Source organism: Pseudophryne corroboree, chromosome 2 (genome assembly GCF_028390025.1).
Source record: "Pseudophryne corroboree isolate aPseCor3 chromosome 2, aPseCor3.hap2, whole genome shotgun sequence".
NCBI lineage: Eukaryota > Metazoa > Chordata > Amphibia > Anura > Myobatrachidae > Pseudophryne > Pseudophryne corroboree.
Genome location: NC_086445.1, coordinates 139875666 through 139892280, shown reverse-complemented (window position 1 = coordinate 139892280; position 16615 = coordinate 139875666). Strand labels below are relative to the sequence as shown.

General features: G+C 43.9%; 1 protein-coding gene and 2 pseudogenes across 2 annotated transcripts in view; all 3 read right to left on the bottom strand.

Moving 5' to 3' along the window:
• B3GLCT (beta 3-glucosyltransferase) overlaps nucleotides 1-16615 on the bottom strand; it is a 1170551-nt gene that overhangs the window by 449466 nt on the left and 704470 nt on the right. For both annotated transcript variants that reach the window (XM_063951761.1, XM_063951762.1), the window contains exon 7: nucleotides 7118-7254. In XM_063951761.1, the coding sequence (XP_063807831.1) occupies nucleotides 7118-7254 (137 nt within the window). The remainder of the gene's footprint in view (nucleotides 1-7117; nucleotides 7255-16615) is intronic.
• Nucleotides 14158-14275, bottom strand: LOC135053199 (5S ribosomal RNA; annotated as a pseudogene).
• LOC135051518 (5S ribosomal RNA) lies at nucleotides 14471-14588 on the bottom strand (annotated as a pseudogene).

Below are 16615 nucleotides of genomic sequence, written 5' to 3'. Positions count from 1 at the left end.
TTGGCTATTAAGGATGCACTCGAGGAGTGGAGACACTGGCTTGAGGGGGCTAAGTTTGTGGTCTCAATTCTCACCGACCATAAGAATCTGGCATATTTAGAGTCAGCGAAGCGCCTCAATGCCAGGCAGGCATGATGGGCTTTGTTTTTTGCTCGCTTTAATTTTTTGATAACATATCGCCCTGGGTCAAAAAACATCAAGGCTGATGCACTCTCGCGGAGTTTTGCTCCAATCCAGGAGACCACCGAGGAGCCATTGCCCATTGTGTCCCCATCATGTATTAAAGTGGGCATTACCCAGGACCTCTTGTCATTAGTCCTTAGAGCACAGGAGCAGGCTCCTACAGACCTTCCGGTAGGTCTTTTGTTTGTGCCTCCTAGGTTAAGACAGCGAGTGTTCCTGGAATTCCATGCCAAGAAGTCGGCAGGTCACCCGGGTATTGCCAGAACTCGGGAGTTGCTATCTAGGGCGGTGTGGTGGCCCTCGGTGGCTAGGGATGTGGATCAGTGGGTTCGGGCATGTGACATCTGTGCCCGAAATAAGACTCCTAGAGGGGTTCCTGTTGGCCCATTACATCCACTCTCTATTCCATCTAAGCCATGGACCCACATTTCAATGGATTTTGTGGTGGACTTGCCCAAATCCTCGGGGATGACAGCCATCTGGGTTGTCGTTGACAGGTTTTCGAAGATGGCACACTTCGTTCCATTGGTTGGGCTGCCATCGGCCAGACGCCTGTCTGAATTATTTATGGTGCATGTTGTGCGCCTCCACGGGTTGCCACTTGATGTGGTCTCTGACCGCGGATCTCAGTTTGTGGCCAAATTCTGGAGGGCATTTTGTTCCGATCTCCAGATTTCTGTCAGCTTGACGTCAGGCTACCATCCGCAGTCTAATGGGCAGACTGAAAGGGTGAACCAGTCCTTGGAGCAGTTCCTCAGGTGTTATGTCTCCAAGTGTCAGACTGACTGGGTTGCTCATCTGTCCATGGCGGAGTTTGCCTATAACAACGCGGCTCACTCTGCTACAGGGATCTCTCCCTTCCTTTGTGTGTATGGGCATCATCCTAATAAGGCCACTTCTTTTGACCCCCTGGACTCCACGCCTGGTGGTTCCTCTGTGGTTTCGGTCCTTAGAGGTATTTGGAGGAAAGTGAAGAAAGCCCTTGTGTCTGTGTCATTAGTGACCAAAAGGGTTTTTGATAAGCGGAATAGACCCTGCAGCTTCAAATTAGGAGACTTCGTCTGGTTGTCTACCAAGAATTTGAAGTTGAGACAGCCATCTTATAAGTTAGGCCCCCGGGTCATCGGTCCTTATAAGATCACTAGGGTTATCAATCCGGTGGCATTTCAGTTAGATCTACCCCGTTCTTTGGGTATCAATAAAACATTTCATTGTTCCCTTTTAAAACGGGCGATTAGTAATCCTTCTTCCAGTGGAAGACCTTCCCCTCTTCTGATACGTGGCCAGAGGGAGTTTGTTGTTGAAAGGATTCTTGACTCCAAGATGGTTCGGGGTCGGCTGTCATTTTTGGTGCACTGGAAGGGATATGGCCCGGAGGAGCGGTCGTGGGTGCGCAGTTGTGATCTTCATGCCCCCAGACTGTTACGCTCTTTCTTCTCGCAGTTCCCCGATAAACCCGGTGGTAGGGGTTCTTTGACCCCTCGTCAGAGGGGGGTACTGTTAGGGTCTCCTGCTCTGTGCTGCCACGTCGTCATGGCAACCGGGAGACAAGTGCTAGTGGAGTAACCTGAGTGTAGCTGATACTCCGGTTCGGGTCTTTTGCTGTGCAGTGGTTACAGGCTCTGTGCACGGCAGGGGATCCGGTGCTGGTTTTTGTGCTCACAGTCTGTGAGGTCTGAGTGGGGCGTGGACAGCACCTGCTATATAAACCCTCTTCTCAGGTTAGGCAAATGCTGCTGAATCTTTGTTGGTTAGTCAGTTCTTGAAAGCTAGCTAGTACTGTGTAAACTTTGTATTTGTTTGTTGCTTACTGCAAATAGGCCTTGGGATTTGGTATTACACTCTGCCAATCCAGACCTAGCAGTAAGACTGGAGTCAGTCGTTTAACCTGCTGGGGTTCTTTTGCTACTCTGTGAACCTAGCAAGTGTGCGGCTGTATTCTCAGACTTGCCTGCCAAAATCCTTTCTCACTGTGCAAGGTGTTCAGGTGTCAGTTTAGTGGCAGTAAGCTGAACCAGGGCACTGCAAGTGAAGACTAGGATTGTGGAGACTCTCCTTGTGTCTATTATTCCATCTATGACCAAGGAGTTTACTGCCACACCCGTTGGTAACCCTTTAGGGTTTTGCTGTTGCCCTTAGCAACAGCATTTTGGGTTCTCTACGTATTAAATCACAACATCTCGCTTCTTTCCATCTGAGCATTCCTAATACTAGGGAGACACCCAGTTTCTTAGCCTTTGGGCTTCTCTGTTCACTTTGTGTTTATTTTGTTACCCTATCACCTTCTGTGTATGTAATGTCATATTCCCCAGTCTGTCTGTGAGTTCATTTGTTTGGCATCCCTCTCCGTTCAGACACCAGTACATTCCTGCTGGCACTGGTGTGCATAACACTTCCACATACAGCCAAATCTCTCCCAGGATCTATTCTGTGAGACTTACTGAGGAAATCGCATCATTTATATCTTTGTGATTGTCAAACCAGCCACATAATTCTTGAGTTTCATTTTACATGGGTCAACATCTCAATCAGAAATAGTCTTGATTATAAGAGTTGGACACCACACTTTAGGCAGTTTGCAAAAACGCCGACATACGGTTGTCAGCACTCCTAAGAAAGACTATAATCAATAGTTTCCCTAGGCAGCTCTATAAGGAATTATGTCTAATTAGTTTTAAGGTAGTTTGCAAAAAACACCATTTTTAACAGAATATACTTCTAAGAAGGACCATCATTTAAGCTCCAATCAGGAGCCCCGATATAAGAGCTCCATCTACTAAGTCCCGATATAGAAGATTTTGATTAATCTTACTTTTGAGGTTATGATCCTTTATATATAAACTCGAGAGCAAATTAGCCCTTTTTCCATATTCGTTACCCCTGATGAAGTCGATAAGACGAAACACGTTGGGTTTGTCAGTCTGAAAATCGCAAACTAGTTTGTGAAGATACTCCCTTTCGAGCTCGCACCTTGCAAAAGGTGAGGGAGTATCTAGAGTCCATCTAACAAACGTGTTGGTTGTATTTTACTGATACAATTTTAAACTTTGAACTGTGTATAAAAATTCATATGTTCAATTGTATGTTATTAAAATAACTTTTTACTAATTGGCCTGTTGGCCTCTTGTTTGGGTGACTATTTGGTGAGGGGTGTCTGTTACAGGTCCCCAGATTTAAACATCCTCCAGTCTACATTCCTACGAAATTAACACTGGAAGAATTGTGTAATTACGTTTCACTTTAGTGCACTTGGGAATTTTGTGTTTTTCATATATATACATCTATATATATATATATATATATATATATATATATATATGTATAGGGTGCAACCCTTGATGAAGTCAGACTGATGAAACGCATTGGGCACTCCTGTCTTGACCCTCCTTACTAAGATAAGCTATCTTTAGAAATCTATGATACCTTTTAATACTCTGTGATATATATTTTATAGTGTATTACCGACCTACAATCTATTTTCGTATTAACCAATTGGCATTGGTGAAAGATTTTTTAAAGAAGCTATTATCCTTCTGTTTTATGTAGGTATATACATATTTTTAGCATTCTCTATTTTTATTTTTGTATACCTGCACTGCATAGTCCCACCTTGTAGATATTTTTATACATATTCCTACAAAAATAGATTTTTATGTTTTTTATACAATTTTTCATGTTTATATGTATACCATTGTCTGTCCATAAAATAAATTTGTAATTTTTAACGCCCCAAAAGAAATCTCCTTTTACTGTTCCATTTATATATACATATTTTTATAATATATTGCATCTTCCGCTAAGCATAAGTTTATAAAAACACTGTTGGTCGCCGAACCCCTAGTACTCTAAATATATCCAAAACCCTAAAGCATCTCACTAATGCTGAAACTCTAGGGATTGGCAGACGCCCTTCACTAGGGAGTGTTTTTGGTCAAAGTTTTGACTTCTTGCGTAGGACTCCTCACCGTCACATGTGGCGCTGTACCTTTATATATATATATATATATATATATACACACATCTCCAGTTTCCCTGCAACACTGATTAGAAGCTGAACTGCTGTCACTGCTGACTGTGATTATTCCTTGAAGAAGGCCCCATCAGGGACCGAAACGTTGGACATTGATGGAGATCGTTTGATACATCATATGAACTGTGAGACTACTTTTTTCATTAAATTTACTTTTTGGCTTTATTTGGATATTTAGTCTGGAGAGTGCTATCTTTTCCCACGAAAGTGGGATTTCCTGTATTATATATATATATATATATATATATATATATATATATACACACACATACATACACACATATATATATATATATACACATACATACACATATACACGATATATACGACAGGCGACAACTGGAAGCCACAAAATGTGAAATCATGCTAATCCCCAGAGATACACTCTTTGGTTCATTGAAAAGAAATACCAACAAGAACATACCTTTTATTACCCAGTATACAACAGCCAGCTCTGTAATTACCAGGGCTACATGTGCCCTGTGTCCCATAGTCAACACTGACCCGTCATTGCCTTGCTTTAAACAAACATCAATCATGCCCTGCTACAAGAGAGGATGAAGTTTACGTGACATCCTGGTAAAAACTGATGTCACCTATCCACAAACAGAGGTGCCAGCGCTGCCCTTTGTGCACAACATGCAAATTTATGGACACGGGACCAACCTTTACTCATCCCAAAACTAAACAAATTTTCAAAGTCAAACATTATGTTACATGTACATCTCAGTACATTATATATGTCATCACATGCCCGTGTGGACTGGTATACGTGGGACAAATCATCCAAACCTTTAGGGAGAGGATGGCTCTCCACAGATCAGCCATCAAGGCAGCTTTGGAGGGTAAACCAAATGATTAGCCAGTCACCCGTCACTTTAAGAATGCACATCATCAATTACAGCAATTACGGTACATGATCGTCGACCACATTCCCATACATATTCGAGGAGGTGATCGGTCCAGGATGCTAGCACAAAGGGAGATTGGATCCATCGTCTATCTGCCCTAGCTCCTGAGGGACTCAATGAAATTATAGCTTGGAGTGTGTTCTTATGAAGTACCAGCAATTGTTTTTTCTCGCCTGCATCTTTTCTAAAACATTCTTTGTAGTTTACCATTGTTTTTTTCAATCCATTCTGAGTAGCATTACGTTGGAGAGGGGGCAGTTATTTCACCAACATCCAGCACGCTGTCTCTACAGCACAGTCGATGCTTATTTCTTTTTTAGTATAATGATGTCATTACTAGCTTTGCTGACATGTTCTAGATCGGTATATACCGCACACGGTTTTAACCTTTTTAACATCTCTTTCATCTTTTTCACCTTTGCTTTTATCATTCACGCTCTGGCTATATTACACTGGTCACACCATTTACATGGGTCTTGCAGCATCTATCACATAGGAGGATCACTTACATCACCATTTGTTTTATTATTCACATTACCTATGCTTATTTGCCTTAATGATCTACTTAGCCAGTAGCGTTTCTGCACTTTGTATTATCCTTTACACTTTTTACACTTCATTCCGCCAGCTCCAGCGGGTTACCAGCGGAGGCCGGGACGCCCGCAGTTACCTTGGTTACCAGATGACGTCACTTCCTGGTAACCGGACTCAGTCATTTACCGGAAGTCCCGCCCAACGCCAGCTCCCGCTGCTCTGCGACGCGGTCGTACAGGTTTACAGACACAAAGGTAGGCTCTTTTGCACGGTTTGGTTTTGTTTACTTCTCCACAGCATACAGCCTTGAGAAAAGCGCCCTGCGCTGCACTGAAACAATGGCAAAGCTATGCCTTTTTTGCACATTTGATGTTTAACTAAAGTTTGCAATTTCTTCAGCAGTCCTCAGAGTGCCGCCTGGTTCTTCAATATTGGGAGTAGGCCAACGCTAACCCCTCTCTAAGGGGCCCTAGTGACTGTGTTACTTCATAAGGAGGGCACCGGGCAGTTGCTTTATTATAACCGGTGTGCCGACCAATCCAGGTCTGTCTCTCTCTCTCGATATATATAATTATTTTTTTATTTGATATATAGTTTATTCAGTTTCAGTATATATTGATATACATATTTTATTGACTGTGGCAATGAATGTATTATTTTATTGTGGTAAGGAATTTTTTAAAAACTTGATGCCTGCAATGGGATTTGATATTTTCATTTCAGAGGCTGATATTTCACTTTATTAACAATTGCTAATAAAAACGTACATTGTTTACCAGCGACGGCTCCTGACCTGTCTAGCCATGGAGATCTGTATTGTGTTTGCTGAACATGAGTCTGCTCCCTGCCCTCCCGGTGATTGATGGCTGATGTCACTAGGAAGCAGGGCTTAAGTCAGGTGGGAGGTACAATCTATATCTGGGGTTGGGCTTAAATCAATTACAGGCCAACTTCTAGGGACTGCACCGGCTTAAGCCGCCAGAAGCCAGATATGGCTACCGTAATAGCAAGGGAGTTGCTTCCCTTGGGAGGGACTCTATTTGTTATTGCAGTTCATTCTGGCAGTCCTAGGGGGGAGAAAACATTTCCCCTGGGGACTGCCTGTCCAACTGTTATTAGCAGGGAGCCCTTCACTGCCAGGGTGTGTGTTTGTGAGGAAGGGGGTGGGGGTTGGCTGCAGTCCTCCATCCTATATGTAAAATCCATTACTGTTGTTTAGTGTAGATTTGTTGTTATAAGAACTATTTGGTTGGTAATATTGCAGCCTGTTCATAGTTACCTTGAACCATTTAAAAATCTTAATTTGTTCCATTAGCGGTCAGGTTATACAGACTGTGAATCAATGTTACTATGGATATTAACAGGATTTGACACCAATTACCTCCTCTTTCCAAAAATACTCATATTTTCAATAAGCATCAAACAATATGTGATGTAACAAAATAAGTAAATATATTACCTTTTCACAAGTGGCATGCTAAGAGCCCAGCCAGCAGAAAAATCTGGATACTTAAAAATCGAAGGGTTTTCCGCAAAGGCATAATGATGGATTATAGTAGATTCTTCGTCATACAATGCTTTTCCTAAAAAATACGTCTAAAATAAAATAATATATATGAGAATATAACACTGCATAATAAAAGCCAGGCATGTTCTAAGCCTCTTCAGGCTGCAGGGTGCAATTAGGGATAAAACTGAAGGCAGGGAGGGATAAAATGGAAGGAAGGGAGGGATAATTCAGAAGGGGAGGCTGTAATTATTAAATCGGCAGAGGTGGGAAGGATAAGGGACAGGAGGGAGTAGCATGTGTCATTTAAAAAATACCAAGATTCAAGCAATATTACAGAATACCAAAACCCAAGCAATATTACAGAGCTAAACCATAAAGCTATCAATAATTATATAATAATAGCACACCACGTGATAATGTAGGATATTGTGTGGGGACGTGGTTACCCGGTAGATCCCAGTCCAGTGGATGAATGTATGCCCGGTGGAGTATATACAGTAATACAAAAATAAGATTTTAATACCTACCGGTAAATCCTTTTCTCTTAGTCCGTAGAGGATCCTGGGGACGCTTCAAGAACCATGGGGTATAGACGGGATCTGCAGAAGACATGGGCACTTTAAGACTTTTAAGGGGTGTGAACTGGCTCCTCCCTCTATGCTCCTCCTCCAGACTCCAGTTATAGGAACTGTGCCCAGGGAGACAGACATTTCGAGGAAAAGGATTTATTGTTAAACTAAGGTGAGATACATACCAGCTCACTGCTCAAGCACGCCGTACAACATGGCATTTAACACAACGCAAGTCAACGGCATGAACCATGTCAGCAACAGGCTGACTATAACAGAAACACACCTTGTGTGTAAAAATAACTAATAACTGCAGATAGAGTCCGCACTGGGACGGGCGCCCAGCATCCTCTACGGACTAAGAGAAAAGGAATTACCGGTAGGTATTAAAATCCTATTTTCTCATACATCCTAGAGGATGCTGGGGACGCTTCAAGAACCATGGGGTTTATACCAAAGCTCTAGAACGGGTGGGAGAGTGCGGATGACTCTGCATCACTGATTGACCAAACAAGAGGTCCGCCTTAGCCAGGATATCAAACTTGTAAAACTTTGCAAAAGTGTTTGAACCCGACCAAGTAGCTGCACAGCAAAGCTGTAATGCCGACACCCCCAGGCAGCCGCCCAGGATGAGCCCACCTTTCTGGTAGAATGGGCCTTCACCGATTTCGGTAACGGCAATCCAGCCGTAGAATGAGCTTGCTGAATCGTATTACAGATCCAGCGTGCAATAGTCTGCTTGGAAGCATGAGCCCCAATCTTGTTGGGATCATACAGGACAAACAGAGCCTCCGTTTTCCTAATCTGAGCCGTTCTGGCTACATAAATTTTCAAAGCTCTGACCACATCAAGAGACTTCAATTCCGCTAAAGGCGTCAGTAGCCACCGGCACCACACTAGGCTGGTTCATGTGAAACGATGACACCACTTTTGGCAGAAATTGCTGACGAGTTCTCAACTCCGCTCTATCTTCAAGGAATATCAAATAGGGGCTCTTGTAAGACAAAGCCGCCAATTCAGACACCCGCCTTGCAGAGGCCAAGGCCAACAGCATGATCACTTTCCAAGTGACGAATTTCAACTGTACCTTACGTAAAGGTTCAAACCAAAGAGATTGAAGGAACTGCAACACCACGTTAAGATCCCACGGTACCACGGGGGGCACAAAGGGAGGTTGGATGTGTAGCACGCCTTTCACGAAAGTCTGAACTTCTGGAAGGGAGGCCAATTCTTTTTTAAAGAAAATTGACAAGGCGAAGAATTGTACTTTAATTGAGCCTAACTTTAAGCACGCATCCACACCTGCTTGCAGAAAATGGAGAAAACGGTCCAGCTGAAATTCTTCCGTAGGAGCCTTCTTGGAGTCACACCAAGACACATATTTTCTCCAAATACGGTGATAATGTTTTGCCGTTACTTCTTTTCTAGCCTGAAGAAGTGTGGGAATGACTTCACTGGGAATACCCTTTTGGGCTAGGATCCGGCGTTCAACCTCCAAGCCGTCAAACGAAGCCACGGTAAGTCTTGGTACACGCACGGCCCCTGCTGTAACAGATCCTCTCATAGAGGAAGAGGCCAGGGATCTCCTATGAGTAATTCCTGAAGATCTGGATACCAGGCCCTCCTTGGCCAGTCTGGAACAATGAGGATTGCATGAACCCTTGTTCTTCTTATGATCTTTATCAATCTTGGAATGAGTGGAATCGGAGGGAACACATATACCGACTGAAACACCCATGGTGTCACTAGGGCGTCCACCGCTATTGCTTGAGGGTCCCTTGACCTGGAACAATATCTTGGAAGTTTCTTGTTGATGCGAGACGCCATCATGTCTATTTGAGGAATTCCCCAATGACTTGTCACTTCTTCAAAGACCTCTTGATGAAGACCCCACTCTCCTGGATGGAGATCGTGTCTGCTGAGGAAGTCTGCTTCCCAGTTGTCCACACCTGGAATGAAGACCGCTGACAGAGCGCTTACATGTCTTTCCGCCCAGATGAAAACTTTTGTGGCCTCTGCCATTGCCGCTCTGCTCTTCCTTCCACCCTGGCGGTTTATGTACGCCACTGATGTTATGTTGTCCGACTGAATCAAGACGGGCAGATCGCGAAGATGATGTTCCGCTTGTAGAAGGCCGTTGTAAATGGCCCATAATTCCAGAATGTTTATGTGTAGACAAGCTTCCTGGCTTGACCATTTGCCCTGGAAATTTTTCCCCTGTGTGACTGCACCCCAGCCTCGGAGACTCGCATCTGTGGTCACCAGGATCCAGTTCTGGATCCCGAACCTGCATCCCTCTAGGAGGTGAGAGCTGTGCAGCCACCACAGGAGTGAGATTTTGGTCTTGGAAAACAGGATTATCTGTCGGTGCATGTGCAGATGGGACCCGGACCACTTGTCCAACAGATCCCACTGAAACCCTCTGGCATGGAACCTGTCAAACTGAATGGCCTCGTAGGCCGCCACCATCTTCCCCAGCAACCGAGTGCATTGATGGATTGACACTCTCGCTGGCTTCAGAATTTGTTTGACCAGACCCTGAATTTCCAGAGCCTTCTCTTCTGGAAGAAAAAATAAGATTTTACTCACCGGTAAATCTATTTCTCGTAGTCCGTAGTGGATGCTGGGGACTCCGTAAGGACCATGGGGAATAGCGGGCTCCGAAGGAGGCTGGGCACTCTAGAAAGATTTATGACCACCTGGTGTGCACTGGCTCCTCCCACTATGACCCTCCTCCAAGCCTCAGTTAGGACACTGTGCCCGGACAAGCTGACATAATAAGGAAGGATTTTGAATCCCGGGTAAGACTCATACCAGCCACACCAATCACACCGTACAACTCGTGATACTATATCCAGTTTGACAGTATGAAAACAACTGAGCCTCTCAACAGATGGCTCAACAATAACCCTTTAGTTAGCAATAACTATTTACAAGTATTGCAGACAATCCGCACTTGGGATGGGCGCCCAGCATCCACTACGGACTACGAGAAATAGATTTACCGGTGAGTAAAATCTTATTTTCTCTAACGTCCTAGTGGATGCTGGGGACTCCGTAAGGACCATGGGGATTATACCAAAGCTCCCAAACGGGCGGGAGAGTGCGGATGACTCTGCAGCACCGAATGAGAGAACTCAAGGTCCTCCTCAGCCAGGGTATCAAATTTGTAGAATTTTGCAAACGTGTTTGCCCCTGACCAAGTAACAGCTCGGCAAAGTTGTAAAGCCGAGACCTCTCGGGCAGCCGCCCAAGATGAGCCCACCTTCCCTGTGGAATGGGCTTTCACTGATTTAGGATGCGGCAGTCCAGCCGCAGAATGCGCCTGCTGAATCGTGTCACAGATCCAGCAAACGATAGTCTGCTTAGAAGCAGGAGCACCCAGCCTGTTGGGTGCATACAGGATAAATAGCGAGTCAATTTTCTTGACTCTAGCCGTCCTGGAAACATAATTTTTCAAGGCCCTGACTACGTCCAGTAACTTGGAATCCTCCAAGTCCCTAGTAGCCGCAGGCACCACAATAGGTTGGTTCAAGTGAAAAACTGATACCACCTTAGGGAGAAACTGGGGACGAGTCCTCAATTCTGCCCTCTCCATATGGAAAATCAGATAAGGACTTTTATATGACAAATCCGCCAATTCTGATACACGCCTGGCCGAAGCCAAGGTCAATAACATGACCACTTTCCGCGTGGGATATTTTAGATCCACGGTTTTTAGTGGTTCAAACCAATGTGTTTTAAGAAACTCAACACCACGTTGAGATCCCAAGGTGCCACTGGAGGCACAACCGGGGGCTGAATATGCAGCACTCCTTTTAGAATGTCTGAACTTCAGGTACTGAAGTTAATTCTTTCTGGAAGAAAATCGACAGAGCCGAGATCTGTATCTTAATGGAGCCTAATTTTAGGCCCATAGACACTCCTGCTTGTAGGAAATGCAGAAATCGACCTAGTTGAAATTCCTCTGTTGGGGCCTTTTGTGGCCTCACACCAAGCAACATATTTCCGCCATATGCGGTGATAATGTTTTGCAGTTACATCTTTCCAGGCTTGAATCAGCGTAGGAATGACTTCCTCCGGAATGCCCTTTTCCTTTAGGATCCGGCGTTCAACCGCCATGCCATCAAAACGTAGCCGCGGTAAGTCTTGGAACAGACAGGGCCCCTGCTGCAGCAGGTCCTGTCTGAGCGGCAGAGGCCATGGGTCCTCTGATATAATTTTGTGAAGTTCTGGGTACCAGGCTCTTCTTGGCCAATCCGGAACCACAAGTATCGTTCTTACTCCTCGCCTTCTTATTATTCTCAGTACCTTTGGTATGAGAGGCAGAGGGGGGAACACATAAACCGACTGGTACACCCACGGTGTTACCAGAGCGTCCACAGCTATCGCCTGAAGGTCCCTTGACCTGGCGCAATATCTTTTATAGCTTTTTGTTGAGGCGGGACGCCTTCATGTCCACCTGTGGCCTTTCCCAATGGTGTACAATCCTTTGGAAGACTTCTGGATGAAGTCCCCACTCTCTCGGGTGGAAGTCATGTCTGCTGAGAAGATCTGCTTCCCAGTTGTCCACTCCGAGAATGAACACTGCTGACAGTGCTAACACATGATTTTCCGCCCATCTGAGAATCCTTGTGGCTTCTGCCATCGCCATCCTGCTTCTTGTGCCGCCCTGTTGGTTTACATGGGCGACTGCCGTGATGTTGTCTGATTGGATCAGGACCGGCCTTTTGAAGCAGAGGCCTTGCCTGACTCAGGGCATTGTAAATGGCCCTCAGTTCCAGAATATTTATGTAGGGAAGTCACCTGACTTGACCAAAGTCCCTGGAAGCTTCTTCCCTGTGTGACTGCCCCCCAGCCTCAAAGGCTGGCATCCATGGTCACTAGGACCTAGTCCTGTATGTCGAACCTGCGGCCCTCTTGAAGATGGGCACTCTGCAGCCACTACAGTAGAGATACCCTGGTCCTTGGAGACAGGGTTATCAGCCGATGCATCTGAAGATGTGATCCGGACCACTTGTCTAACAGGTCCCCCTGAAAAGTTCTTGCATGAAACCTGCCGAATGGGATTGCTTCGTAGGAAGCTATCATTTTTCCCAGGACACGCGTGCAATGATGCACCGATAACCGTTTTGGCTTCAGGAGGTCTCTGACTAGAGATGACAGCTCCATGGCTTTCTCCTCCGGGAGAAACACTTATTTCTGGTCTGTGTCCAGAACCATCCCCAGGAACAGTAGACGTGTCGTAGGAAACAGCTGTGTCTTTGGACTGTTTAGAATCCAACCGTGCTGTTGTAGCACTTTCCAAAATAGTGCTACCCCGACTAGCAACTGCTCCTTGGACCTCGCCCTTATAAGGAGATTGTCCAAGTACGGGATCATTAAAAACTCCCCTTTTTCGAAGGAGTATCATCATTCCGGCCATTACCTTGGTAACACCCTCGGTGCCATGTACAGTCCAAACGGCAGAGTCTGGACTTGGTAATGGTAATCCTGTACCACAAATCTGAGGTACTCCAGGCGAGGATAGTAAATGGGGACATGCAGGTAAGCATCCTTGATGTCCCGGGATACCATGTAATCCCCCTCGTCCAGGCTTGCAATAACCGCCCTGGGCAATTCCATCTTGAACTTGAATTTTTTTTTATGTATGTGTTCAAGGATTTTAAATATAAAAAAGGGTCACACCGAACCATGCGGTTTCGGTACCCCAAACCGTGTGGAATAGTAACCCCGTCCTTGTTGAAGTAGGGGCACCTTAAGTATTACCTGATGGGAATACAGCTTATTAATTGCCTCTAGCACAGCCTCCCTGCCTGAGGGAGTTGTCGGCAAGGCATATTTGAGGAAACGGCGGGGGGAAGACATCTCGAATTCCAGCTTGTACCCTTGAAATACTGTAGAGGAAAGGGGGTTGTGGACTTGCACCAGCTTGAAGTGTGTATGTTGTAAATGACAGAAAAATAAATCTATTAGATACCAAAATATTGACTATTATTATAAATCATAAATAGTACTGAGTTTTGGTGGTGCTCCCACAGATTTTGTAGTTCGACTACAAGGAAAAAAGCAAGAAAAAGACAAAATAACCTTGTGTGGAAGCACTCTTGGTAAATTATGAATGAATAAATGATGAAGAGGAGGACCGTTTAGAGTCCTTCCTCTTGATGGAATGAGTAAAACTTAACTTTTATTAATAGGCTAAAAGTTCACTGTGGGGTGAACAAAAAAATATATATTAATAATGATAAGAATCTAGATTGCCATTGTAACAAATATGGTTCTAGATATAACAGGTGAAAATATTCTTGTTGTAATTGAGTGTATATTAAGGAATCACAATATGTACACGTCACAGAACAGATCGGAATATAGAGTAAGCTCTAAAGAAAATGATACAAGAATTTCCTAAAAGAAAATGGCCCACAGCACCTAGTATTCCCTGGAGGTCTCCCATCCACGTACTGACCAGGCCATACCTGCTTAGCTTCCAAGATCGGACGTAATCGGGTGCATTCAGGATAGTATGGCCGTGGGACAATTGGTATCAAGAAATACTGTTAGCGCTGAATGAGAGAAAGGTCTATAAGGTCTAATAAACCACTGAATCAGGTGGAAGAGTCAAAGGATAAATGCAGACTAATAGGGAAAATACTGAAAATGAAAAGCAGAATGAAAGTGTAGATGATATACGGAAATTTGAGTATGATATAAGAATTCTCCTGAAGAAAATGGCCCACAGCACCTAGTATTCCCTGGAGGTCTCCCATCCAAGTACTGACCAGGCCTTACCTGCTTAGCTTCCAAGATCAGACGTGATCGGGCGTATTCAGGATAGTATGGCCGTGGGCCAAATGAATCAGAAAATTAACAGACACAATTCTAAAATTCAGTAGTGGTATGGAAATTCTGAGTGAGGGAGTGTGTGTAGGTAAATACTGCTGCTGTCTTTAACCGATGGTGCTATGAACTCGGTATGAGCAGAATGGCTATCTCCCAGACTTTCTTCAGTCAGATATAGGGGTGGTAAATTGCAGCAATCTATACCAATCTGATGTTAAACTGCTGGGTTTTTGAGCAGGATAATAATCCTGTAATCCAGTTGTATAAAGGCAAATCCTGAAAAGTTTTTTTCTGTGGATATTCATACAAACAGAGAAAAAACCTTGTCTATTTTTTGCTGTGAGTGGCCAATATTGTCATGAAATATGCTGCATAAATGCAGTAAAGGCAGCAAAAAAACAAAAAAGAGGAAAGAGTCTAAGTCCATGTAATGAATAACAAAAAAGACAAAGAATATGACAAGTCTTTGCCCATATGTTGAACACGTATGGGTAACTGATATTGTAATTCCTGGATTTCTCTTGCTGAAAAATCGCTTTCAATGATATTGATGTAAACTATGTATCAACAATGTTATTGTAAGTTGGGCTGCATGGATACAATGTGAGCAGCACAACAAAAGTATCTTTTCTTTAGGTTGGAAAAATAAATATAAATATAAATATATATGAGCTTGCAGTATAGTTTCGAAATGGCTGTATAAATAGAATCAATTCTGAATATAATTACGGAGCAAGTGCAGGGATAGTCAGACCAAATAGGTTCTGATGCGCTGCTTGGAAATGAACATATAATTAGAGGTTACCACTTTCCAATGTTGCAGATGTCCCAACGGTCGGTGGCTGTGGTTTGTAACCGTGCTCCGTGCTCCGTATTCTGTGACCGTGCGGCTGCCCGTTCCGGAGAGGGCGAGGCCGCAGTGACGTCACTAGTTGGGCGTCAGGTTTCCGACGTACGTTTCACCTGTAGGCTTGTTCACGGAAGCCCCGTGTTTTCTCACACTTGGTGATGCTTTAAATAGGATGTGCGGACCAATCATGTATTAAAGGGAAAATGTATTGCAGCTTGGTTTGATGGAGGCATTAATGAGATTAATTAAAGATTTGAACAAAGCAAACATGGGATGGGTGTTTTGATTGGAATTAAAGGGTGGCGGACAGACTTGTCAAGGTTGATAACCTGTAGTTACTAAATGATGAATCCAGGAGGATTTGTAGTATGGAGGGTAACAATGATATTGGGCAATTGTGTGTCCTATTGGGCAGGGAGGATTAGATAATGAGGGAAATTGGATGTTGTTTGTTTTAAGGTGTTGGTGAGTGTAGAGTGAAATAATGTTTGCTCATGTGGACGGTTGAGCAACTGATGAGAGGATAATAGTTAACTGATATGGGTGGAATAAGAGTGATGGGGTGTGATAGGATGACGTGATGGAGTGGAGAGAGGTGAAAGTGGACAGAGATTGATGTAAGAAGGGGAAAAGGGGGGAGAAATAAGACAAGTGAAATAGAAAGGAGAAGATGTGAAACTATAAAATACAAAACTGTTGTGAGAATAAATAAAGATAGGATAAAGTGAAAATAAATATATATGAAAAATGAAGAAAATGAGAGTGATTAAATAAATAATTGGAAATGAATGGAATTATGGAAATAGAAATAAAAATAAATATAAATGAAAATTAAAATAAATAAATAAAATATAAAAATGGAGGAAATAAAAGTAAATATAAATAAAAATAAAATAAAGGATGAAAGATAGTGAATGTCAGTTGTGATGGGGAAAGAAAGAGCTGGTATTTTTGAGTTTGTGTGTGTATGTGGTGACTAGTGATGGTAGGGCTAGGGTGGAGTTTTGAAATGAGGTTGTGACGGACCTGTCAGAAAGGTGAGGGGGGTGGGGATTTGGGTTGTTGTGGGGGGGGGGTTGGGATTGGGAAAGAAGAGGGAGGTTGTGGGGGAAATTGATAATGGAATGTAGGATGAGAGTGGTGAATTGCAAGGTAATTGATACCTTTGTGCACTGTGTTGGGAGG